The 27,177-nt window shown below is 40.3% G+C and overlaps 1 protein-coding gene across 7 annotated transcripts in view; it reads right to left on the bottom strand.

The window, feature by feature from the left end:
* Positions 1 to 27,177, bottom strand: part of RAPGEF2 (Rap guanine nucleotide exchange factor 2) — a 244,368-nt gene that overhangs the window by 94,271 nt on the left and 122,920 nt on the right. For 5 of the 7 annotated variants that reach the window (XM_038754925.1, XM_038754928.1, XM_038754929.1 and 2 more), the window contains exons 5-7: positions 10,724 to 10,799; positions 7,975 to 8,142; positions 4,867 to 4,884 (exon numbers count right to left, since the gene is read on the bottom strand). In XM_038754925.1, coding sequence (XP_038610853.1) covers positions 4,867 to 4,884; positions 7,975 to 8,142; positions 10,724 to 10,799 — 262 coding nt within the window. The remainder of the gene's footprint in view (positions 1 to 4,866; positions 4,885 to 7,974; positions 8,143 to 10,723; positions 10,800 to 27,177) is intronic. The other 2 variants (XM_038754926.1, XM_038754930.1) reach the window with 1 other exon arrangement.

The following is a 27,177-nucleotide window of genomic DNA, read 5'->3' as shown; positions in this document are numbered from 1 at the left end:
TTTTGGTAGGGATACCAATATTGCCAAGTGATCAATCTTGAGGACTTCAAGAATGGCCACTCCTTTATGTATTGAAAGACATAAGGGCAAGGACTGTGCCCTAGTTACCACTTGCAAGCCTTAAGAACCTAGTTTGGTGTCATAAGCATTGGAAATGCTCAAAAAATATGCCATCAAAACAGATCCATAAATCATTCAAATTTCAATACATATGATAAAACGCAGCACTTAAAATTTCAGAAATCAAGGCATTTCAGTAAAAAAAAAATCCTGTCAAATACCAAGTCACTGTTCCTCCACAACTGCACTTATATGTACATCTTAGACACACTATATACTTCCTCCTATCTTTAATTTTCTTTAGTGGCCGTCGCCCTATATTTAAACTGTATGATCCTTGAGGCTAGAAATCACATCTACTCATTGTAATGAACTTTCCCAAGTGGTCTACAAACAGTAAGTACTCCATAAATACTATTTTTTCACAGATTACCATCATCGCTGCATCCAAGTGAAACTCTCAAGGATTTTTTGACAGCTTCTCAGTCCATTATTGTATTTATCAGTACCAAATTGATTCTCAAATTTCTGATATTAAGATTATCTTTAGCCCACAGCAATAATGGTTTTGTCCTCCTGTTTTTAAAAATCTTTTATTTCAATTTTTAATCACTGTTTTTAATCACCTTTGCATTCCTATGTTAGAATTCTTAAATTCTCATGACCTGGAAACTTGGTTGCTCTTTTTTTCTCTTTTCTTAAACCAATAATTCAATCACCCACTCATCAGTAGTATTTACTGAGTGCCTACTGGGTGCAAAGTACTATACTAAGAAGTCGTAGTAAACAAAATCTTAATTAAGCTATTTGTTCCCTGTCCACCCTGCATTAGAGAAGCAGCGTGGCTCAGTGGAAAGATCATGGGCTTGGGAGTCAGAGGTCATGGGTTCGAATCCCTGCTCCGCCACTTGTCAGCTGTGTGACCTTGGGCAAGCCACTTAACTTCTCTGTGCCTCAGTTACCTCATCTGTAAAATGGGGATTAAGACTGTTGACTGTGAGCCCCATGTGGGACAACCTCATCACCTTGTATCCCCCCACCAGGTGCTTAGAACAGTGCTTTGCACATAGTAAGTACTTAACAAATACCATTATTATTATTATCTCTAAGCATATAGATGGGAGTGGGGAGAGCCATGGTAAGCAGCCTGAATCTGTGGTCGCAATCCTTTTCATCTAAAAAACAGAACAGGTAAAATCTGCTAAATACTAAACTTATTGACCATTTACATATGAATCTAATTTCCCTTTTGAAGGGTACTATTCTTCTGCCCCATAGACTCCACCTAAACTCTTTTCAATTTTCTATTACTCATGCCTTACTGAATCCATTTCCTTCCACCATTTCTATCCTAACTTTTGCAAAGATCCCCCAATTCCCCTTTCCACTTCCCTTTGGCTTTTCTAGGGACAGTTTTAAAAGTCTCTTTTAAACATACCTGGTTTATTCATATAATCGCCTTGCACTTTTGTCTAACTTTCATATTATTGAAATAAGGGTTTGGATATTATCTAAGTCATAAGGAATCATAATAAGATTAAGTTAGGCTCTATGGGGAGGAGAAGAAAAGGAGGATGTGGAGGTAAGAAGACAATTGAGACCATGTCTATTGCACAAGCGCTCCCTACAACAGGCACTCCAATGGCTTAATCAACAAAGATCTCTGTTCTAACTTTCATATTATTGAAATAAGGGTTTGGATATTATCTAAGTCATAAGGAATCTTAATAAAATTAAGTCAGGCTCTATGGGGAGGAGAAGAAAAGGAGGATGTGGAGGTAAGAAGACAATTGAGACCATGTCTATTGCACAAGCGCTCCCTACAACAGGCACTCCAATGGCTTAATCAACAAAGATCTCTGTAAAATGAGGTAGTATTAGGTTATAAAACATTACTTAAATTTAACTACAGCACTTGGAATTGCAAAACCTATAACAAATAATTAGAAAATAAAAAGGCATTTTAGTTTTGCTTCAAGGCACATTTGGTGCCACAAAGTCTGCAGTACACAGAAAGACCTGTACATTTGCTGAGCTTAAGTTAGTTTCTTTTTCCTCTTAGACTGTACTGGTGGTAGCTTTCACCTGAGAATAGCCATTTCCAAATTCTGTAAAAAGTTGGCAGGAATTTGAGAAAAGCTAACTCCTCAGAGTTCTGCAGTAGTCAAGCCCAGAGAGCCCCGACCTTGATGGGGCTGGAGTCAGGGGACCTAGATTATAGTTCCGGATGTGCAATTGACCTGTAGTGGCATCTTGGGTGACTCTATTTACCTCACTTGTAAAATGGGAATAAAATATGGGCTTCACCCTTTTTCTTAAATTGTGAACCCTATGAATGATAGTGATTATGTCAGCTCCCATTATTTTGTATGTATCCCTGGGTTTGGCCTCTATATTAACTTCTGTCTCCCCCCCTACATTGTAAACTAGTTATGAGCAGGGGATGTGTCTACCAACTGTTATACTGTACTCCCCTGAGCAGTTAATACAGTGCTCTGAAAACAGTAAGTGCTCAATAAATATGATTGATTGATTACCACAATTATTACAAAAAGGTGGGCTCTACTGGCCAAGTAGGTCTGCATTGTGGCAGCATGACCTAGTGGAAAGAGCACTGGCCTGGGACTCAGAGGACTTGGGTTCTAATCCCACTCTGCCACTTGTCTGTTGTGTGCCCTTGGGCAGGTCACAACTTCTCTGTGCCTCAGTTCCCTCATCTGCAAAATCAGGATTTAATGCCCATCCTCCCTCCTACTCTGACGGTGAACATCATGAGGTACAGGAACCGTGTGACCCAATTAACAATTTATATCTACCCCAGCACTCAGAAGAGTGCAAAGCTGGATTTGATGATGATAGTGGCATTTGTTAAGCACTTGCTATGTGCAAAGCACTGTTCTAAACACTTGGGGAGATACAAGGTGATCAGGTTGCCCTACGTGGGGCTCACAGTCTTAATCCCCATTTTACAGATGAGGTAACAGGCACAGAGAAGTTAAGTGACTTGCCCAAAATTACACAGCTGATAAGTGGCAGAGCCAGGATTAGAATTTATAACCTCTGACACCCAAGCCCATGCTCTTTCCACTGGGCCACACTGGGCTCCAGTCCATCTGAAGCATCGGGCTTCTGGGAATTGTAATCTGCTGATGATACATCAGCACGCACGGGGTTTGCACAAGCTAATTCCACACAACCACAATAAGCACAGAGTTCTCACTCTACTTCAAACTCCCCGTCAGTTCAGCAATGGCCTTCTCAATAATACAACACTGTCATGCCAGTCAAAAGATCACATTAAACCTGATGCAAAGCACTTCATTACAAGCTGAAAAATAGGTAATGGACATATCTGAGTGCACCAAAATCATAAAGAGGTGTGCGATGATTACACAGGATGGTAAACCAATTTAATATGTAGATCTTACCATCTTACCTCCTTCCCTTCCCCACAGCACCTGTATATATGTATATATGTTTGTACATATTTATTACTTTATTTATTTTACTTGTACATATCTATTCTATTTATTTTATTTTGTTAGTATGTTTGGTTTTGTTCTCTGTCTCCCCCTTTTAGACTGTGAGCCCACTGTTGGGTAGGGACTGTCTCTATCTGTCGCCAATTTGTACTTCCCAAGAGCTTAGTACAGTGCTCTGCACACAGTAAGCCCTCAATAAATACAATTGATGATGATGATGATGATGATGATGTAGATGACATATCTTCAAGAAAACTAACCGCCCATTTTCTTATGTCTGTTCAATTCAAGAGAAGAACAAATACTACTGGCACGCTAAAACATCACTCATATCTTAGTACCGTTGACAAAGATCAGTTTTGTTCAGAGTGTGAGTACAATAGCCCTTCCTGCTACCACTTCATATCTGAACAAAAATGTCACAAAAGTATACAACAAATAATCTATTGCGGACAGAGTGAAAAAAGAGAAACCAGACGACTGGCTCAAAAACTGCAGGATATAATAAGGAAATAAATGAGCATGAATCTGGTTAGAAATGTTAAATTCAGATATTTCATTCATAAATTTAAGTTTGTCTCCTTAAATATAAATATTATATATCATTAGTCAAATATATGGCATATATCACATTGGCAATAACAACCGTATTTCAAAACTGTAACACAACAAAGGTGTTTTTTTAGAACACTCCTTTTGAAAACAACAAGCAAATCCTGAATTTTTAAATTCTTTTTCTTGGCATTTTGGCGACATTACAGGTGTTAACATTCAGAAATACATTATGATATAGTACCATAAATCTTCCATAATTATGTGGTTTATTATAATATTTTTTGAAAATTTGAAATAAGACTCCTGTGTCTATAGCTAAATTTGAGATGGTTCAACAACCAAAAACAATAGCTTTCAAAAGGAACCCATAAAAGTTTTTAACAACCTAAAATCTATCATGCAACTTTATATTCTGCTGCTTTAATAGAATATGTTTGTGAAAGGGGGAAACGGAGTGCCTCATATCAAATGCATTTTCTTTACATCCTACATGTACATATTTGTCCATGCTTTAGAGTTCTTGAGAAGGCCTGATGCCAATAGAGATTACTTCTGAAAATAATAGGCTGAAGTGGAAATCCTGTATTGTCGCCAAATCTTATGTCATATTTTATCATTTTCACTCAAAAAGGCCAATTTAAATATTGGTAAAATACAGAGAGGCAAGCACAAGCCAAAATGTCATATTACTATTATGAGCTCATTAGTTCACAGCAGACTTACAAGAAAACAGTTAGTGTTAGGGGATCACACACGTAAATTACAATACCTGAGATTTAGTGCATTCCTTTGAGCCAAAATGAAATGAATGCCATAAAGGAGGAAAGGAAAAGATGACATCATCAGACATGCTATAGTACGTACTGCCAATATGACGACTATGTTAAAATTGTGTTAAGGATGGTAGCAGATTCCTGATAAACAGGCTGTTTTACCTATTCTAAAAGCCATGCAACACTAATGCCCTCAGAATTATTTTTAATTCCTTAGGAAGCAAGAGCAGAAAACTATTTCTTTAACAACTTCTCACTCATTTTTGTATTACTAGCCAAAAATAAAAACCACGTGCTAAAATAAGCATTCATTGTCATTAAAAACAACTGAGAATATGTAACCAATTACTTATAAATGTGGTACAAAAAAGCTTTGAATAAACTAGCAACTTGTACCAATGTGTTGTATTATATAGACGGAGGCAAGTAGATGCATTCAAAAAGCTCCGTATCTGAAAGCATCATATTTGAATTACATGTCACCAACACACAAGTGAATGCAAACATGTGTAAATGTACATTTGTGATGTATTTATTATGAACAGACTAACACTGCCCAATATAATCCACTTAATCTATTAATGATAAAATATGACCCAACCCATCAGACACTTGTTATCGTATCTTCCAACCCTAGTCCCATCTTTTTGTTACTTTAGTCACAGAATTTAATTTGTGAGCATCAATCTAAGAGACGTTTTAGATAATAAAGTATAATCAAACCACTTCAATAGGTACTTTATCTTATTTATCTATTTGGGTGGGGAGAAATCGTGGAAAACAAGGAGCAGAAATTTCTAAAGCAATGCTAAGAAAAGGGGCTTCAAATAACTTGAGTAAACGTGTATAATAACTTGAGCAAACTTGTATAAAGATACTGTAAAATTTTAATGCTAAAATACTGAGAATTATTTTTCTATTTTAAGAGATTTCTGTATAATCCCATTATAAAATACTTCAAAATTCTTTATCTTAGTATATGTGGGAAACCATTAAATAATTAAAAAGAACAGTGGCCCAGTTGAAAGAGCAGGTCTGAGAGTCAGAAGGACCTGTGATCTAATCTCTGCTCCACCGTTGGTCTGCTGTGTGACCTTGGACAAATCACAACTTCTCTGTGCTTCTGTTTCTGCACCTGTAGAATGGGGATTAAATCCCTCTGCTGCCTACTTAGACTGTGAGCTCCATGTGGGACAGGGACTGTGTCCAACCTAATTACCAATGTATCGATCAGTTAATCATATTTATTGAGTACTTACTGTGTGCAGAGCACTGTAATAAGTGCTTGGGAGAGTACACCATAAACAGCATTGGTAGATATGTTCCCTGACCACAAAAATCTTACAGGCCAGAGTCTAGAGCTTATAGTCTACCGTCTATCACAGTGCTTGTATAGCACCTATTAAGTGCTTTAAAAGTACCAATATTATCCTTATTCTTCTTCTTATAATTAAGATTAAATTATGCATTTTGTACTGCTACTGATGTACAAATATTACATACACATATTCTCTTCTCTCTTCCCCTCTCTCTATATACTGTATATTGTATTGCATATTTATTATATTGCTTAGTACAGTGTTTGGCACATAGTAAGTGCTTAACAAATACCATTATTATTATATATTCACTCAATCGTATTTATTGAGCGCTTACTGTGTGCAAAGCACTGTACTAAGTGCTTGGAAAGTACAATGTATATGTGTTTACACACACGGATTTCCTATAGCATTTATACGTAGCAATTTTAGAGTACTTTCCATTTCCTCATAGAGATAACAAAAAAAATTTCATGGATTTTTAATACCAATCCTTCCCAGACAAAGTTCATGTGGTAACTGAAACAGATGAAAAGAAATCCTTTTCAAAAGAGCCACATGAAATGACTCACCTATGAAATTCATGCTAAATTAGGTGAGGTGGGGAGTTGAAGGCCAAAACTCCACTGAATATTAAGTCATGAAAAGCTCTCTGTTTGTTAAACAAAACCAATGACGTGTTGGGATAAAATTGTATTTTAATTTCATTTGACAAAAGCCCCTACAATTAATGAGGTGCAATCATTAAATACTTGGTATTCACACATTTTATATTCACACTCACTCATACCCAGGGATGTAGAGGAAAGTAATGAATTAAGGGAGGCAGAAAATATGAAACTTAAATGTAGGTCAATCATCTCTTTCTACAACACTTGATTAAAGAACAGTTGTGGTTGGGAACCAGAAGCCACTCACTAGAGAGAATTTTGTTTTCAGTTTTCCAAAGAAAGTTTCCAGAACAATGGAAAAACTACTGAAATTATAAAATTGTCTTATACTTTGAGCATGGCAATTATATCTGAGACAAGATAGAACCTCTTTGTACCTCAGCTTTCTGAGCTCTAATGGCAAATGTTACTGTAGTAGCCCATTCCAAAAAATCCAAAAATAGTCTTATAATTTTTTCTGGTACCATACCATGTCAATTTATCATTTAATATGGTACTGATAACAGTTACGGTGTCAGACCATAACTTTTACTTGAATAGGCAACAATGCAAGGACATGCCTATACTAGCTTGGAAAAAAATAACAAAATCTGCATTGCACTTTTCAAGTCATTCCCAAATGGTTATTTTATTGCAGCAGGAGACAAAACTTTAAGATATTTAAATATAAAGTTGGGGAGCAGCATTCAAAACTCACAGTTCCCATTGATCTACATTTCAGTGAACAACAGGCATTAGATAAGCACACCACTTTTATTAAAGTAAATGCTTTAATATAAACCCACTACAATTTCTACCACAATTACTCAGATATATAGGACAATGATTTTAACTGACTTAAAAACTGTTAAGTAGACAGGAATTTCAATGAGTCTTAGGAATTAAGCTTCATTCTTCTTAAAAAACAGTTTTAATATAAACAAACATTTAAAAAGATATTTCAGCATCATGGACGTATTAGGTTAAATAATCATTTCAGTTATACTGTACGGATCTAGTGGTTCTCTGAAAAATCAAAACTGAGAGCTCCAAAACGGCCATATGAAGACAATGAAAATGCTAAATAAGCATTTGTTTTCTATTTTTAAGGTTCAAACACTTTTTATTAACTCACCGTATGGTAGCCTCTAGGTAAAGGTGGTTTTCCCACAGGATATGGATCCACGGTGTCGATAATGGTTTGCCTTTCTCCTTTCTGGTTGATTTTTCTAAATCTTCTCCGTGACTGTCTATGAGAAGCTTGGCGCTGAAAATACTCTTCATTTTCATCCATATAGTCCACCTGCAATGGAATACACTGAATAATGATTCCTTTTCCTACAGACATCTGAGGTCTTTCCTCTCAGATAAGGTTTATAGAGTGTATTAAAAATAACATAGTAGAATTTTATAGATGACCTGCTTTAGGTTGCTCAGCCTCATATAGGCATATAGTATACGGAGACTTAACTATGTTTGGAATGTCAGTTCTAGTTTAAGATTTAAATTATGACATGGCACTTGCAGTTTCACTTTGGAAAATGTCACTGACAATGAATTTTTAAAAGCAAAACTACAGGTATAAGCTCCTCTCTATACTCTAAGCTTACTGAGGGCAGGGAATGTGTCTATGAACTCTGTTACACTGTACTCTCCTTAGTACAATGCTCTGTACAAAGTAAGCACTCAATAAACAAAATATGATTGAGAAGCAGCATGGCTTAGTGGAAAGGGGACAGGCTTGGGAGTCAGAGGCAGTGGGTTCTAATCCCAGCTCCGCCACTTGTCAGCTGTGTGACTTTGGGCAAGTCACTTAACTTCTCTGGGCCTCAGTTACCTCATCTGTAAAATGGGGATTAAGACTGTGAGCCCCACATGGGACAACCTAATTTCCTTGTATCTACCCCAGCATTTAGAACAGTGCTTGGCACATAGTAAGCACTAAACAAACACCATCATTAACGGATTAATTAATTGACTCATTGACTGACCTTGAATGACCCTAAATATGTCAACCATGAGAAGGTAAAGGGGATCTGTGTACAGTAAATCTAGTTTTACTTTAGTAAAAGGAGAGGATGATTTCAGGCTGAAAGTGAGAGACAGTCACATTACCAAAGCTAAATGAAACTCATGATTTTGAAAGGCTTTTAAGGCAATCTATGTAAAAGGTGAATTCCCTTTTTCTTTAGAGAAGCATCATGGCAATGGTCATCGCAAAGAGCGGTTGACTGCATGAATAGGATGTGTGGTTTCGGGGTGGCGGGGGAGGAGAAGGAGGAGGTGTGTGTGTGTGTCCAGTCTTCACTTTACATTTGTGATGATGTCTAAGAAAAGCACAGGAATAGCTCAGGAGCAGGGGCAAGGGTCAGGGCTCCTGGGGGGTTGGCAGGAGGAGGAAAAGAGGGGAGAAGAATGATTCCTGAGCTAGAGTTGGGGTCCTCTGGGGACAGCAATGGTCCTGAAGCAAGGGCAAAGTTAGCGGTTTCTCTGTTGAAATGCTCCAAGCTGTGCAAATTTGCTGCATACGACTTTTTTTATGTTTTCTTATCATCATCATCAATCGTATTTATTGAGCGCTTACTGTGTGCAGAGCACTGTACTAAGCGCTTGGGAAGTACAAGTTGGCAACATATAGAGACAGTCCCTACCCAATAGTAGGCTCACAGTCTAAAAGGGGGAGACAGAGAACAAAACCAAACATACTAACAAAATAAAATAGAATAGACATGTACAAGTAAAATATAAATAGAGTAATAAATATGTACAAACATATTTACATATATACAGGTGCTGTGGGGAAGGGAAGGAGGTAAGATGAGGGGGATGGAGGGGGGATGAGGGGGAGAGGAAGGAAGGGGCTCAGTCTGGGAAGGCCTCCTGGAGGAGGTGAGCTCTCAGTAGGGCCTTGAAGGAAGGAAGAGAGCTAGCTTGGCGGATGGGCAGAGGGAGGGCATTCCAGGCCTGGGGGATGACGTGGGCCGGGGGTCGATGGCGGGACAGGCGAGAACGAGGTACAGTGAGGAGATTAGCAGCAGAGGAGCGGAGGGTGCGGGCTGGGCTGTAGAAGGAGAGAAGGGAGGTGAGGTAGGAGGGGGCGAGGTGACAGACAGCCTTGAAGCCCAGGGTGAGGAGTTTCTTATGACCTCGGTGCATGGCATGTAGATAACGTGTTTGCGTCTGTTGTTTCTGTGTCAGCAATGAAGCAGTCGATAGTCTCAAGTTCCATCAATGGTCACTCTAAGTGGTGTGTTTTGCAATTTCTGTTAGCACGCTTCAATACTGTTTTTGACATCTATTAATACAAACTGATGACGGTTAAAAAACATAATAGGGCTGGATTTTACAGGATCTCGTGATTTATCTATTTAACCCCAGCACTGAGCAAGCAGAAAAAAAAAGCAGTGGGGGGTGTGTGGGTGTGTGGGGGGTGTTTGTGTGTGTGTGTGTGTGTGTGTGTGTGTGTGCATTGAACGCTATTTGCTAATGTTCACAAGGAAAAAAAATCAATTTTTCTAACCTCTAATGTTTAATAAAAGTAGATTATTTTACAAATTCATGGGATATTCTTTCATTCCAATTAGACCTGAAAAGCTAAAATTAACGCTTGCCAATTCCTCAAATAAATAGCATATAAATGTTTTTGTACACAAGGTTCAAAAACTAGCTCCTCCAATAATGGGGCCTTCCTGGTTTTGTGTGTCTCTTTTCCTTTTCTTTGAAATTCTCAAGTTAAGCTTAATCATAGAATTAATATCAAAAAGAACAGCACAAAAAAGGTCCAGTAATATGAAATACTACATGATAAACTAGATGTCTATACAATGATTCCTTTTAATATGAAAAATAGTTTTAATGGGAAAATTGCCTGAGAATATACTCACCACAATCATTTCAGAAGGCTCTAAAACAATGCATTCACAGCCACGCCTGAAGCTTCCTGCAGAACGTTTGCCAAAACTAAGGAAGAAAAACATTCAATCAGAACAAAATCAGAGCTGGAAGACATCACAAACATGTATTTAAACTCTTCTCAGATAATTAAAGGCATATGAAAAGAAATATGTGTCCCCTGCCCTACCCCTGCCAAGCCAAAGTTTCATGAGAATTTCCCTGTACCAATTATACATAGCTCCAGTGATGAAACAATAACACAATACCATTTAGGCTCATATAAAATATCACATGTCCATGAAAGGTCTTATACAATTTAGTCTTTTCCAGTGGTGCAAAACATAGAAAAAAAAAACTTGCTACTGACAAGGATATTGAACAGCCTTTAAATAAAAGGCATTTTTTACATTCAAACATTCACGTTTAAAGTGCAAATTAAGGATTACGACTTTCAAAGCTAGGGCTTTAAAGTTACCAAAACCCCATAAATCATGGACATATCAGAGACACACAAAGAATGTATGATTAATTTTAACACAACACTGCAATGCAATTTTACTTAAAAGTCTTAAAAATGTTTGAGGATCTTACTCAGAAGATTTCTCTTATATTGTGTTGTACTTTCCCAAGCACTTAGTACAGTGCCCTGCACACAATAAGCACTCAATAAATACAATTGATTAATTGAAAATTAAACTCTGGGCCACATCTCATATTCTAAAGTGAGTTTTGCCAAAAATATGCTTCAAGTTGAAGTTTTATTCCAGAAAATGAAAAGGGACTCGGTAGGTGAACTACTTCTTCTTAAAGTGAGTTTTGTTTCACATTACATTGTGAGATGAAATGAAGAACTAATGCCAAGCACCTGTCCTTTCCTCCACTTTGGAACATAAGTGTCATTCACTCATTCATTCAGTCGTATTTACTGAGTGCTTACTGTGTACAGAGTACTATACTAAGTGCTTGGGAAGTATAATTCAGCAACAAAGAGAGACAAGCCCTGCCCACAATGGGCTCACAGTCTAGAAGGGGGCAGACAGACATCAAAACAAGTAAACAGGCATCAGTAGCATCATTATAAATACACAGAATTAAATACATATACACATTATTAGTAAAAATAAATAGAATTATAATTATCAACCTGTACGTATATACACAAGTGCTGTGGGGTGGGGACGGTGGGTAGAGCAAAGGGATTGGGCCGGGGCAATGGGGAAGGGAGGGGAGCAAAGGAAAAAGGGGGCTTAGTCTGGGAAGGCCTCCTGGAGGAGGTGAGCTTTCAGTAGGGCTTTGAAGGGGGGAATTGTGCAAGTTTGGCGGATCTGAGGACGGAGGCTAACCTCAGCTTTGTAGTTATATGCTTGAGTTCTACTGTTTGAAATGAGGCATCACTTTGTGAGCTGGAAGGGAGGTAATGAGAGAGGACAGAACCCTACAAAATGCTCGTCCCTCTCCTTAGTCCTTCCCCAATCCCCACTTGCCCAATTTATTCTTGTCCTCAGGTACCTTTAACACTCCAATTTCATGTAACACACCTAAAAGACCACTACTTGTATAACCAGAATTACATAAAGAAATTCTGAAGAATAAAAGGAGCATAGAACAGGAGAAGCAGTGTGGCTCAGTGGAAAGAGCCTGGGCTTTGGATTCAGAGATCGTGGGTTCAAATCCTGGCTCCGCCACTAGTCAGCTGTGTGACTTTGGGCAAGTCACTTCACTTCTCTGTGCCTCAGTTCCCTCATCTGTAAGTGGGGATAAAGACTGTGAGCTCCCTGAGGGACAACCTGATCACCTTGTAACCTCCCCAGAGCTTAGAACAGTGCTTTGCACATAGTAAGCACTTAATAAATGCCATTATCATTATTATTATAAAGAACCAGAAACAAACTATTGTAGGAATACATATTGCTTGTATTGTAAATTGTTGTAGGTCTTCCCAAGGTAATTCAGACCTTTTTAAACAAGGTGTTTGAGGTGTCTGGGGTGAAGTGATAAGAAGTTATTGTCCCCTCCAACTTACTAGCTGTACAATAAAGGTTAGCTTAGCACTTCTAGGACTCGATCAGTCCTAACGCCCTTAGCCCAGGCAACCAAAGGTTTTCTTGAGAAGTCAGGAATTCATTTTTTTATTAAAATCACCAGTCTAAATGCTTGGTAAAGATAATACAGTGTACAGGAAAACAGTCTATTCTAAACCATCTTCCTTGCAGCAGGTTTCCATAGAAACAGTGGGTGCTTAAACTTTTATTAATTACTATTCGAACACCATTATACGTTAAAGTGAACGACGAAGACACAGAAGGAGACCTCTAATTGCGGAACCCAGAAAGAGGCTGATACCAAAGTTCTCTCTGGATTTCCCAGAAAGAACACTTAAGTTCTATCTTTGCTTCTTCCATGTTTATCTCCTACAAAGTTCCCATTGGCCCCTTGGCTCTGCCCAGACTAATCTAGCCCTGCCTCCGTCACTGCCCTTTAAGACCTAGGAAGTCAACATCAAAGGAGCCTAGGATGCTTGAAAATTAATATAATGATCATGACTTTAGAAAATAATGTCTCTTCTTGACCTATTCATTCGGATTTTTCATACTGCCCTAGGGTGTCACCACCCTGTCCCACAATCTCCCTTTCACCCAGGCCAAAGGGAGAATGACCTAGTCATAATCCACAGATTGATGTACTCAGAGATAAATAGGAATAATTCATAATCATTCCCTGAACTTTCCTGGTAAAAGGAAGTTCTTTATAAATGGGTTTTCTTGTGACTTTCAGCAGGGAAAAATAAAAAATAAAACTGCCCAGGGGTCCAGCAAATCAGAGTAACTGGGTAACAAGTCCACAGGAAAACACAAAAGAAGTGAAGCGGAAGGAAAAATTGCCTTTTCTCCATGAAGGCAACATCTGTAACGAATATTTAATACTAACATTCATTTTCAGTATCTCTACCTCTTTTCCAGTCTGGTCTTACTGTCAGCCTCAGGAGACCAGCTATTGGATAGGCAAAGGGAAGAGAGGGGTGCGTAACTGGAAAGTGTCATAAGCATTCTGGAAAGAGTATTCTGGAGAGTTGATTATACCTACCTTTTCTTTCAACCCCATCTTATTTCAGTACTGGAAGCCTATAATTTGGGGTTGATGGCAGATTCCTCCCATTTTCCACTCCTCAAACTTCCCAAATATTTGTACTTTGTTTCCTATAAATGTAGTAAAATTGCCTGCTCTCTTCTCTCAATTTTCATAAAATTGTTATCTCCCATATTGCCTACTGTAATCAAATCAACAAATCAATGGTATTGAGTGCTTAATATGTGCAGAAGAGTAAACTAAGTGCTTGGGAGAGTACAATTCAACAGGGTTGGCAGAGAAACACTCCCTGTCCACAAGGAGCTTACAGTCTAGATGACGAGAGAGACATTAAAAAAAACAGGATATGTACGTAAGTGCTGTGGGGCTGAGGGTGGGGAAAATATCACGTGCTTCAAGGGTACAGATCCAAGTGCATAGGTGATGCAGAAGGAACAATAAGTAGGGGGGAAAAGGGTGTAATCAGGTAAGGTGTTTTCGAGGAGATTTATTTATTTGACTTGTACATATCTATTCTATTTATTTTATTTTGTTAGTATATTTGGTTTTGTTCTGTCTCCCCTCTTAGACTGTGAGCCCACTGTTGGGTAGGGACTGTCTCTATATGTTGCCAACTTGTACTTCCCAAGCGCTTAGTACAGTGCTCTGCACACAGTAAGCGCTCAATAAATACGATTGATTGATTGATTGAGGAGATGTGATTTTAATATGGCTCTGGTGGGGAGAGGGGTGGGATGTTACATATGACAAGAGAGGGAGTTGCAGACCAAAGGAAGGAGTTGGGTGAGGTGTCGGTGGTGAGACAGATAAGATCAAGGGAGAGCAAAACGGCAACGGAGGAGCAAAACGTGAAGACTTGGTATAGTAGGAAATTGATGAGATAAGGTAGGAGAGGACAAACTGATGAGTGCCTTAAAGCCAATGATAAGGAGTTTCTGTTTGATGTACAAGTGGATGGGCAAAGACTGGAGGTTCTTCAGGAGTAGACTCATGGACTGAATTTTTTTTAGAAAAATGATATGGATAGGAGAGTGAAGTATGGACTGGAGTGGGTAGAGACGGGGCAGGGAGGTCAGCAAGGAGGCTGATGTGATAGTCAAGGTGGGATATAAGTGCTTGGATCGGTATAGTACTAATTTGGTTGCAGAGGAAAGGGTGGATTCTAGTGGTATTATGAAAGTAGAACTGACAGGATTTGGAGGCAGACAGTGTGTGGGTTGAATGAGAGAGATATACCAAGGTGCAAAGGGACGGAGTGAGAGGATGAGGTGAGAGATTCCAGTGGAAGAGGTAGGTTTTGAGAGGAGGGAGAACTCCTCTTGAGATAATTCTGGGAAAGATGGGAGAGTCAAAGGAAGGATGGGTCAGGAAGAGGGAGGAATGGAGAGAAGCAGGGGAGATTTTAGAGACGTCACACCAGATGGTTTCAATTTTATCAATAAAGTAGGGGGCCAAGTCACTAGGGGAAACAAATGGTAGGGGTTAAGTAGGGGAGAAAGAGTTTTAGGATGAGTTAAAAGTATGAAACAGCTGGCACAGACAATGGGTACGGGTATGGGATGGGCTGGTTCTACCTTCACAAAATCTCCAGAATTGGCCCTTTCCTCTCCACCCAAATTGCTACCATGCTAATGCAAGCCTTCATCATTTTCTGACTTTACTACTCTATCAGCCTTCTCACTGGCTTCCCAGCATCCTATTCCTCCCCTCTCAAGTCCATACTTCACTCTGCTGCCTGCATCTTTTTTCTAAAACAAATAAATAAATAGCAAATAAATTTTCAATCTATATCTCCCTACTTTTTTAATAGTACTTGTTTAATACTTACTACACTGTACTAAGCGCTTGGGTAAATACAAGTTAATTAGGTTGGACAAAGTCGCTGTCCCACTTGTTACTCACAGTATTAAATCCCCAATTTACAGATGAGGGAATTAAGGCACAGAGAAGTTAAGCGACTTATCTAAGGTCACACAGTAAACAAATGGAGGATCTGGGATTAGAACCCAGGTCCTTCTGATTTTGAAGCCCATGCTCTATCCACTAGGCCACTCTGTTTCCCTCTCCTGAAAAACCTCCAATGGTTGCCTACCTACCTCTGCATCAAACAGAAACTCCTTACTAAAGGCTTTAAGACACTCTCCTTCATACTTAATCTCACGTTTTCCTACTACAACCCAAGCCACACACTCCACTCCTATAACACCATTCATTCAATCGTATTTATTACTTACTGTGTGCAGAGCAACACAACAGGCTCTCGGTACCTCTATCTCATCTAGCCCACCACCAACCCCTGACGACATTCTCCCTCAAGCCTGGTCTCCCCCCTGCTTCATATTCAACAATCCACCACTCTCCCCACCTTCAAAATTCTCTTAAAATCACAAGTTCTTCAAGAGGTCTTCCCAGATTAACTCTTTTATTTCTCCTATCCATCCTTCCTTCCGAATCACCTATGCAATTTGGGTCTGTTCCCTTAAGCACTTTGTACCCTTTAAGCACTTTGATATTCACAGAATTTATGACCGTATCTTTAAACAGTGCCATTTCCTCTCAATATATTTAATTTTAGTATCTGTTTCCCCTTCTAGACTGATCTCCTTGTTGGCAGGGACGTCTATCAATTCTAATGTGTTGTTTTAATGGTATTTGTTAAGCGCTTACTATGTTTCAAGCACTGTTCTAAGTGCTGGGGTAGAAACAAGGTAATTAGATCAGACACGGTACCTGTAGGGGTTCACAGTCTAAAAGTGAACCCCTTTTAGACTGTGGCCCACGGCCACAGTCTCCCCCAGCCCACGTCTCCCCCGGCCCACGTCATCCCCCGGGCCTGGAATGCCCTCCCTCTGCCCCTCCGCCAAGCTAGCTCTCTTCCTCCCTTCAAGGCCCTGCTGAGAGCTCACCTCCTCCAGGAGGCCTTCCCAGACTGAGCCCCTTCCTTCCTCTCCCCCTCGTCCCCCTCTCCATCCCCCCATCTTACCTCCTTCCCTTCCCCACAGCACCTGTATATATGTATATATGGTTGTACATATTTATTACTCTATTTATTTATTTATTTATTTTACTTGTTCATTTCTATCCTATTTATTTTATTTTGTTGGTATGTTTGGTTCTGTTCTCTGTCTCCCCCTTTTAGACTGTGAGCCCACTGTTGGGTAGGGACTGTCTCTATGTGTTGCCAATTTGTACTTCCCAAGCTCTTAGTACAGTGCTCTGCACATAGTAAGCGCTCAATAAATACGATTGATTGATTGATTGATTGATTGAAATCCCCATTTTAAAGTTGAAAGTTGACTTTCCCAAGATCACACAACAAGAAAGTGGCAGAGCCACATTTACAAGGGCTTAGTACAGTACTCTGCACCCGGTGAGCATTTGCTATCATTGACTGATTGACAGGCCAAATATTTATAATACTGGACCAAAAGTCCAATAAGAATACTGTCCAGAATTTTCTGCTTCCTCTGATTATCTGTCCAACAACTAATCCAGGAGATAATCTACAATATAATACATGGCAGTATGATCACGTTACTTTCAATATTCACGTGCAGATGGTGTAACAGTAAATACTGTTTTTCATGGCGGGGGGGGAAGAGACTGCCACTTGAACCCTAATCTTGCAGGCCCAGCTCTCCGGTGACCATGGCTGCCTGCTCCCCAGAATCAATCAATCAATCATATTTATTGAGCGCTTACTGTGTGCAGAGCACTGTACTAAGCGCTTGGGAAGTGCAAGTTGGCAACATATAGAGACAGTCCCTACCCAACAGTGGGCTCACAGTCTAAAAGAATGCATGGTGGGGGCCTTGGGAGCTGATACACTCTGGGAGCTCCAGTCCTCTTCCCCTCCATGTCACTCTAACCACCACACTCTCCACTTTCAAAGCATTATTATGGTCACATCTCCTCCAAGAGGCCTTCCCTGATTAAGCCCTCTTCCTTCTGTGTCATCTATGCACTTTGACATTTGATATTTGCCCCATCCCACCTCTGCACGTGGTAATTGCTCAATAAATACTAAATACCTACCCAGTCACACAGTAGCCTGTGGCCCAGATGTCAGGGATTACACAATGGCAACAATTGGCATTCCTAGTTCCTTCCCCACACTATTCCTCTTTCTCTTGATCTCCCTCCTCCTTTTCCCACCTTTTTTTAATCCCCTGCAGTCTCCCCTTTCTGGTCATGTTTCTGACGTTTTGGGCTAAACCCCAGCTTGTTCAAGTAAGCCAAATTTCACTTTAAATAAATTTGAGATTCCCCGGGATGGGTGTTCCAGTTTGTTTCATTAGTAAGGGCAAAGCCCAATAGGAAGTACTGGGTGAGATGTGAGGTAATTCTGGTGATAATATGGATTGAGGTGATGAGAGAGGGATGGGACAGGGAACAGTAGAGTAGAAAGGAAAAAAGAAAATAAAAACGGCAACTGTGAGGGAGAAGGGGTTGAATTAACAAACCTGCCCAACTACCACTACCTGTAGTTTGGACTTTAATGACGCCAGCAGAACTCCTCCACAAGGGAATCAACTTGAATTTTGAAACTAAATACATAATTTGTCCTAAAGACAGCTAAAATGTCTCACACTATGATCATTACAGGAGTTTTTTTCTCCTGTTAGCAATACAAACAACGTTTTCCTATGGAAACCATAATTGTTTTATATTTGCATACAAAATCATAAACTAAATGGATTTGTTATCCACAGGACAGTAAAAACAATTTAAAGTCATTTCATTGGCTAAATAAGCGACCAAATTACTTATCAGGGTCAACAATTCCACAGATTAAAATATGACCTGATTTTTACACTGAAAATATATTCAAAGAACATCTTACAGCAGAGCTACCTATAGAATCAGTTATTCAACTAGTTCTTCTGTCAACAAAAACAGAAGGAAAAATTAGTATATATCATTATGCTCTTTCTCATCAGGAATTCCAAAACTAAGGGAGCATGACCTTAAGAAACATTTTTCACAATTAACTAAAATGCTGTCATGAGGTATTTAATGCATTTTCCCGAAATACTCACATGCACGGGTAGTCAAAAACTTTATGGCAAAAGGCAAAACTGCTCCATGGAATCTTTTGACAGTGATAAACAGAAACAGAATAAAATCTGTTTCTCCCTAATGGTCTTGGGACATTTTTTGGCCCGAGACGCATTCTGGTTTACACTGCTGGCATTGTCCAGGAATGGGGGCGGTAGTTGAGCACAGAAGTCTTTCCTATCTGCATTCAGTAATCTTCCCCTTGCCCTGGGCCTCCACATTCCTTATTCACATCAGTGAAACTCCCCAATGGAATGCCATTTCTCAGGGCTGGAATGTAAACTTATTCCTGACAGACAACATACAAAGCTGGGGAAGACTCAACGGCTCGCTGAGATTTTACCAATGAGTAACCCTATTTTACTAAATGACTAACACAATTCCCTTCTAATCACTAAAGTTATTTTTTTTCCCTTTAGGGAGAGTTAGGAAACTACTCTCATTCAAGGCACAAATTCATGATTTTTGAAGACATACGAGGTTACAAAATTATCTTTTATGTGTCAAACACTCATATGGTTAGGGTTTATTAAGTAAAGGATTTGTAACTACTTCTAAGTACTTTCAAATGTTATTCCAAATAATCCTTTTGGTTTGGAATTATAAATCATGGTCTTATCTTCTGAACTTTACCAAGGGAATAAGGGGACAAGGAATTTATAACAGCCTGTGAATGTAATCTTCATATTTTAACTTCATGTTAAAAACAAATACCCCCGTAGGATGCCTACACAATTTTAGTCAGTGCTTTAAGAACTATTAAACAATAGTTTAGAATATACTGGAAGATATGATTTAAAAGAAATGAAACAAATGCTTTGACAAGCCCCTTCTCAGATTTGTCATAGCTGTTTAAAACAAAGCATTGAGTACATACAGGAGTTAAATTTGTGAGTTTAATGATCCCCTTCATTTTAGATCTTTAAATTTTCTTTCAGCATGCAAATATCCTCACTCAAGCATACAAACATATTGCCACAAAGTTTCTTTTTGTATAGCGTTCCTCAGCCACTGAGAATGTACAAGGAACTTCAATTCAAATGTTATTCTTCCCACAACTAACTCGGCTTTTTCTTTTAAGGCTACGGTGCCCAAGAATTCAAATGGCACCTCCTAAGAGAGTAATGTATTTGATATTAACATTATCATTATTACAATTCCTCAAAAAAAAGGTCTGACCTGCACGGTCTTCATTAGCTTTCAAAGCAGTAGCAGCAGGAGCTAGTGCTGTTACCTCTACACCATCTCCTTCCTCTGCAACATTTTGTATTTCCCATTTGCCTGTGCTTTCGCTGAGTGAGTTCCTGCTTCTGTGGCTGGCTGTAAGCAGAGAGAAGCCAACATTCCTCCTGATGGTTCATTTCCTGCTTGGACGACCCACCCTCCTCCCTTGGCTGCTGTAGTTTTCAGCAGCACATGTGGATAGGAGCTGTTTCCGCATACCAGCTTTATGACCTCAACTGCTGCCTGACAGCTGCTCTATCCAGTCAGTCAGCCACTGTCAATTGTATTTATCCAGCCCTTACTGTGTGCAGAACACTACTAAGCCCTTGGGAGTCTACACTCTAACACTAAATTGACACATTCCCTGTCCACAATGAGCTTACTGTGTAGAGGGGGAGACAGGCATTAATATAAATAAATAAATTACAGACCTATACATAAGTGCTGTGGGGCTGGGAGGGGTGATGAACACAGGGAGCAAGTCAGGGCACTGCAGAAGGGAATGGGAGAAGAGGAAAGGAGGGCTTAATCAGGGAAGACCTCTTGGAGGAGATGTGCCTTCAAAAAGGCTTTGAAGTGGGTTGGGGAAGAGTAACTGTCGGATTTGAGGAAGGTCCCAAGCTGGACGTGGGTGAGGGGTCAGCAGCGAGGTAGATGAGACTGGGGTAAAATTAGAAGGTTGGCATTAGAGGAGCAAAGTATGTGGATGGGGTTGCAGTAGGAGAGCAGGAGGTAAGAACAAGGTGATTGAGTGCTTTAAAGCCCATGGTGAGGAGTTTCATTGTTATCCATTGTTATGGATAGATCCATAACATATCCATATAACTGATAACACAACATATCCATTTTTTAGGAATTCGTTAGGCATTCTCTCTACCTACAGGAGCAAAGAGGGAACTCTTAGCTGCTGTTCTACGAGTCTCAAGGTCAAATCCTAGTTTGTTGAACTATATTAATCCTATTTGCATCTTTACACATTTGGCAACCTTTGCAGTTCTAAATTGTACAACAAGGTTGAATACTATTATCTGTGAACGCTATGTTCAGTAGTAAAAATGCCATGACATTAAGCCTGTGAATTACATTAACTTATTCTAATTTTCTACTTCGAAGAAGAAAGGCATATGGAAAGTAAAGAAGAACTGCTTTTGTTCTTTCTTCCCCCACTTCAAAAGCAGTTTTCCTCACTGGAGTGGGCTGAGCATAGTGAGCAGCTTCATTAACAAAGGGAAGGGACAGAAAGCCAAGATAAATAAGAATGGATCGTTGCCTGACGGAACTAACACTGTGGTGTTTGCATTGTAAGCCACTACAGACCCTTGCCAGAATTCTACTAATGGCACTTTGGGGTTTATTTAAGAAGAATGAGGAAAGGACCAGTGTCTCCATTCAAATGTCTGAAATTGCTCAGAAGAACCAAAATTTGGAAGTCAGTCTAGTCGTGTTAATGCCTGACTTACAGAGTCGCCTCTGTAAAAGTGGAGTACATATCCTGCCTCTGTTATGTCTTTAAAATCTCTCCATATCTTATGTCTAGCCATATCGCGTTCTTGCCTTTCCTAAATTCAGTGTCTTTAGTGCGATATTACCAATCTGGGAAGTTGGAGAGGGCACCCAGGACTTAAGCATGCACCTGAACAACCATGATGCTGGGTTGTGTGGCAATACCAAACTTCAAAGGTGCAACAAAATGTCAAGCACTCCTTTCTCATGAACAGCCAGACTCTAAGTTCATTGAGGGCGGGCACCATGTCTACCAACTCTTAAACTGTAATCTCCCAAATGCTTAGTCCAGTACTTTGCACGCAGTAAAAGCTCAATACCACCGACTGGTCTCTCAAACAGGATATTTGATTCCTTTATGTATCACAATTTGAGGAGAAAGATAAAGAGACATATGATTTGTGACACCCCACTTTTCTTCCTGGATTTCCCATGATGCAAAAGCTTACTTTTGGCGATGATCACTGATAGTAAAAGCAGTTTAAAGCTTATAATTCTTTGACTATACAGTAGAAGTGTGAAGAAGCAGTGTGGCCCAGTGGATACAGCATGGGGCTGGGAATCACATGGACCTGGGTTCTAATCCTGACTCTGCCACTTGTCTGCTGTTTAACCTTGGGCAAATCACTTAATTTTTCTGTCCCTCAGTTACTTCATCTGTAAAATGGGAATTAAGACTTTAAGCCCCATGTGGGACCTACACTGCATCCAATCTGATTAGCCTGTATCTATACCAATGCTTAGAAAAGTGCCTGGCACAGAGTAAGCACTTAAATACCATAAAAAAAAAAAATCAAACCGCTCAAGTGGTCTTTCCTTTCAGCTACATGAAGAAACTTAGCCATTCTCTTTTTATGAAGATGTCTATTGGGTAGAGCCTCAGAAATCTGAACTCCCCTGATATAAGGTCTTGATAACTTCCTGCTGATAAATATTATGGCTACTGCAATCCATCAGCTGTATTTATTATTTACTTTCACTTGGGAGAGTACAACAGAGTTGGCAGATACTTTCCCTGCCCACGAGATTACAGTAAAGACAGACATTTTAAAAAAAAAATTAAAATTACAGATGTGTACGTAAGTTCTATGGGGCTGAGGGAGAGGTGAATAAAGGGCGCAAATCCAAATGCAAGGGAGACTCAGAAGAGAGTGGGAGAAGAGGAAGATGAGGGCTTAGTTGAGGAGATGTGTTTTTAATAAGACTTTGAAGGTGGGGAGAGTGAACATCTTTGGGTACAGAGAGGCAGAAGCAGGAAGTGGGCAAGAGATCAGTTGCGACCTAAACAAGATCAAGGTACAGTGAGTAGCTTAGCATTAGAGGAGTGAAATGTGCAACCCTACTACAATTACTGGGTTTTAGTACGAAATGAGTGAGGTAAAGTTTGTGGGGAAAGGTGACTGAGTGCTTTAAAGCCTATGATAAGGAGTTTCTGGTAATAATAATAATGATAATATAATAATAATAGCATTCATTAAGCGCTTACTATGTGCAAAGCACTGTAGATAGGCATTGTGGCCTATTGGGGAGAGCACAAGCCTGGGAATCAGAAGGACCTGGATTCTAATCCTAGCTCTGCCACTTGTCTGCTGTGACCTTGGGAAACTCACTTAACTTCTCTAGGCCTTATTTACCCCATCTATAATAGGGGGATTAAGACTGAGCCCGTGGAACAGAGACTATGTCCAACCTGATCAGCTTGTATCTACCCCAGCACTTAGTACAGTGCCTGACATATTAAGCACTTAAAAATACCATTTGAAGAAACCAGCAATCACTGGAAGTTCTTGAGTGGGGAAATATGGACTGAATGATTTCATAGAAAAATGATCTAGGCCGCAGAGTAAATTATAGACCAAAGAGGGGAGACACTGGAGTCAGAGAGGTCAGCAAGAGACTCATGTAGTAATCAAGGAGGGATAGGATAAATATTTGGATTAACGAGGTCACAGTCTGGATGGAGAGAAACAGTAGCCTTTAGTAATGTTGTGAAAGTTGAACAAACAGGATTTTGGAGACAGACTGAATATGTGGGTTGAATGAGAGAGATGAGTTAATTCAATCATTCATATTTATTGAGCGCTTACTGTGTGCAGAGCACTGTACTAAGCACTTGGGAAGTACAAGTTGGCAACGTATAGAGAGGATCCCTACCCAACAGCAGGCTCACAGTCTAGGAGGAGACAGACAAAACAAAACAAAACATGTGGACAGGTGTCAAGTCATCAGAACAAATAGAATTAAAGTTAAATGCACATCATTAACAAAATAAGTAGAAGAGTAAATATGTACAAGTAAAATAAATACAGCAATAAATCTGTTCATATATATATATATATATATATATATATATATATATATATATATACAGGTGCTGTGGGGAGGGGAAGGAGGTAGGGTCGGGGGGATGGGGAGGAGGAGAAAAGCAGTATGGCCCGGTGGATACAGCATGGGCCTGAAAGTCAGAAGGCTCTGGGTTCTAATGCAGCAAAGCAGCGTGGCTCAGTGGAAAGAGCACGGGCTTTAGAGTCAGAGGTCATGGGTTCGAATCCCAACTCCGCCACATGTCTGCTGTGTGACATTGGGAAAGTCACTTAACTTCTCTGAGCCTGTTACCTCATCTGTAAAATGGGGATTAAGACTGTGAGCCCCACGTGGGACAACCAGATCACCTTGTATCCCCCCCAAGTGCTTAGAACAGTGCTTCGCATATAGTAAGCGCTTAACGAACGTCATTATTATTATTACAGAGAAGCAGCGTGGCTCAGTGGAAAGAGCACGGGCTTTGGAGTCAGAGGTCATGGGTTCAAATCCCCGGCTCCACCATTTGTCAGCTGTGTGACTTTGGGCAAGTCACAACTTCTCTGTGCCTCAGTTACCTCATCTGTAAAAAAAAAAAGGGGGGGGGGATTAAGACTGTGGGCCCCATGTGGGACAACCTGATCACCTTGTAACCTCCTTTGCACATAGTGCTTAATAAATGCCAGTATTATTATTATTACTACTCCACCACTTGTATGCTGTGTGACCTTGGGCAAATCACTTCACTTCTCTGTGCCTCAGTTACTTCATCTGTAAAATGGGGATTCAGACTTTAAGGCCCATGTGTCCAACCTGATTAACTTGTGCCTACCCCAGTGCTTAATACAGTGGGTGGCATACAGTAAGCACCTGACAAACACCACTTAAAAAAAAAAAGAGGATGATTAGAAGGCTACAGGCTTGGGAATGGTGGTAGTGGTGGTGCTGTCTACAGTGATGACGGTCAGGGAGAGGGAAGAATTGGGTGGGAACATGAGTTCTAATGCAAACTGAATGTATTAACACTTGGCAAGCAAACTATCTAAAGAAAAAGAAGAGTTTTTTCCCAGATTTAGGTTGCCTCAAAGTATTGTGGAATCCGGCGTTTTGTTTTTCTTATGTGTATTTGTTGCTGTGGACAACTTTGCCAGGAAATAGCCTGCATTGGCATAAGTAAGCCAGTACCTGGCTCCAAAAACCACAATGGGTCTGAGTGGTGTAACCATTTCCCAGAACTCCAGAAATAAATTCCAGGATCAGAATACAGCCAAGCACAACAGAAGCATTGTGGAAGGGGGGATCAGTCTTAAAAACTGGGGTGTGTGCTACAGTGCCTGTTGGGACTTGCAGTGCCGCTCTCATGGGATTGCCCAATTAATCGATCATTGGTATTTACTGAGCACTTACTTTGTGCAGAGTACTGTACTAGGAGCCTGGAAAAGTACAAGACAATCGAGATGGCAGACATGATGCCTACCCAGCAGGCTCTTACAGTCCAGTGTAGTGAGACTTTCCCACTAACAGGTTGTGATGACTTTTGAGGAACTCCTTTGAAATCTTTAAAACTGTCAGAAGTCTTTCTTTAAATGCAGGATTCCAGGAAGATGAGACCCTGAAATTTCCTTTTAGTTAAATGGGATGGATGGTAACTTTAGACCCGTACAGAGATCTACTAGGCATGAGATTCTTCTATATAGTCAAATATTGACAGGTTTTTAACCAAAAAAAAAAAAGGAAAACCATAAAAAACAAAAGACAGTACAACCAGGTACAAGCAGAAGGATGAAGTTGAAAATGCACTGGAACCAATAACTACCAAAAGATCTCAAGTTCAAGGGTGGAGACAAACTATTTTGTTAAAGTGTTTGGAGATGATGACTTGTCTGCTACAATTATTACTACTACTACTAAAAATAATGTGTTTCTGTTGTTACCTTGTTGTTAAATTTTGTTGAGCTCTCAGATCCTGGTGTCTGCCTGCAGTAGGGCTTGGGGAGAAGGTCTGGATGCTGGGGAGAGATGTGGATCTGGGATGCCACGGGTACGGAAAGGAGCACTTTGTCCGTGGGCTTCCTGCGGCCATCCCCGACAGGCGGCTTGGAGTCTAGACCCCGATGACCCCTAGGCCTGTGGGGAGATGCCTCGGCTCAGCCGAAAACTGGCATCGATGGGGATGCAGGGTTTAGGATGCACTGATCCCAAACCTGAATTAGAATGGAACAACTGGAGGGCATTAGGATCCAGCAGAGGCTAACTGGGTGTCTGGGGACTCCTTAAGTGACTCCACAAGTTCTTTTGGCCTGGATTTTAGGGCTGAAAACCCCCAGTAATTTAACAGGATGCCATCTGAGAAATATATGAAAATCTGTGAAAACCCAGAAAGCGTTGATATCAAGGTTTACTATCTCCCTAAACATCTTCATTCACTCATTCAATCATATTTATTGAGCGCTTACTGTGTGCAGAGCACTGTACTAAGAGCTTGGGAAGTACAAGTCGGCAACATATAGAGACAGTCCCTATCCAACAACAGGCTCACAGTCTAGAAGGGGGAGACAGACAACAAAACAAAACAAATAAACAGGTGTCAAAGCTGTCAGAATAAAAAGAATTATAGCTATGTTCACATCATTAATAAAATAGAGTAGTAAATATATACAAGTTAAATAAAGTAATAAATACGTACAAATATATACAGGTGCTGTGGGGAGGGGTAGGGAGTAGGGCAGAGGGAGGGAGGGGGGCGATGGGGAGGGGAGGAGGAGAGGAAAAAGGGGGCTCAGTCTGGGAAGGCCTCCTAGAGGAGGTGGGCTCTCAGTAGAGCTTTGAAGGGAGGAAGAGAGCTAGTTTGGCAGATGTATGGAGGGAGGGCATTCCAGGCCAGGGGAAGGACGTGGGGCAGGGGTCGACGGTGGGACAGGCGAGAACAAGGCACAGTGAGGAGGTTAGCGGCAGAGGAGCGGTGGGTACGGGCTGGGCTGTAGAAGGAGAGAAGGGAGGTGAGGTAGGTGGGGGCGAAGTGATGGACAGCCTTTAAGCCAAGAGTGAGAAGTTTTTGCTTGATTCGTAGGTTGACAGGCAACCACTGGAGATTTTTGAGGAGGGGAGTGACATGCCCAGAGCATTTCTGAACAGAGATAATCCGGGCAGCAGAGTGAAGTATAGACTGAAGCGGGGAGAGACAGGAGGATGGAAGACCAGAGGAGGCTGATGCAGTAATCCAGTTGGGGTAGGATAAGAGATTGAGCCAGCGAGGTAGCGGTTTGGATGG

The sequence above is a fragment of the Tachyglossus aculeatus genome, chromosome 12 (genome assembly GCF_015852505.1).
Source record: "Tachyglossus aculeatus isolate mTacAcu1 chromosome 12, mTacAcu1.pri, whole genome shotgun sequence".
NCBI classification, from domain to species: Eukaryota; Metazoa; Chordata; class Mammalia; order Monotremata; family Tachyglossidae; genus Tachyglossus; species Tachyglossus aculeatus.
Note: the sequence above shows the minus strand (reverse complement) of the source record. Positions and strands in the feature narration are given on the sequence as shown.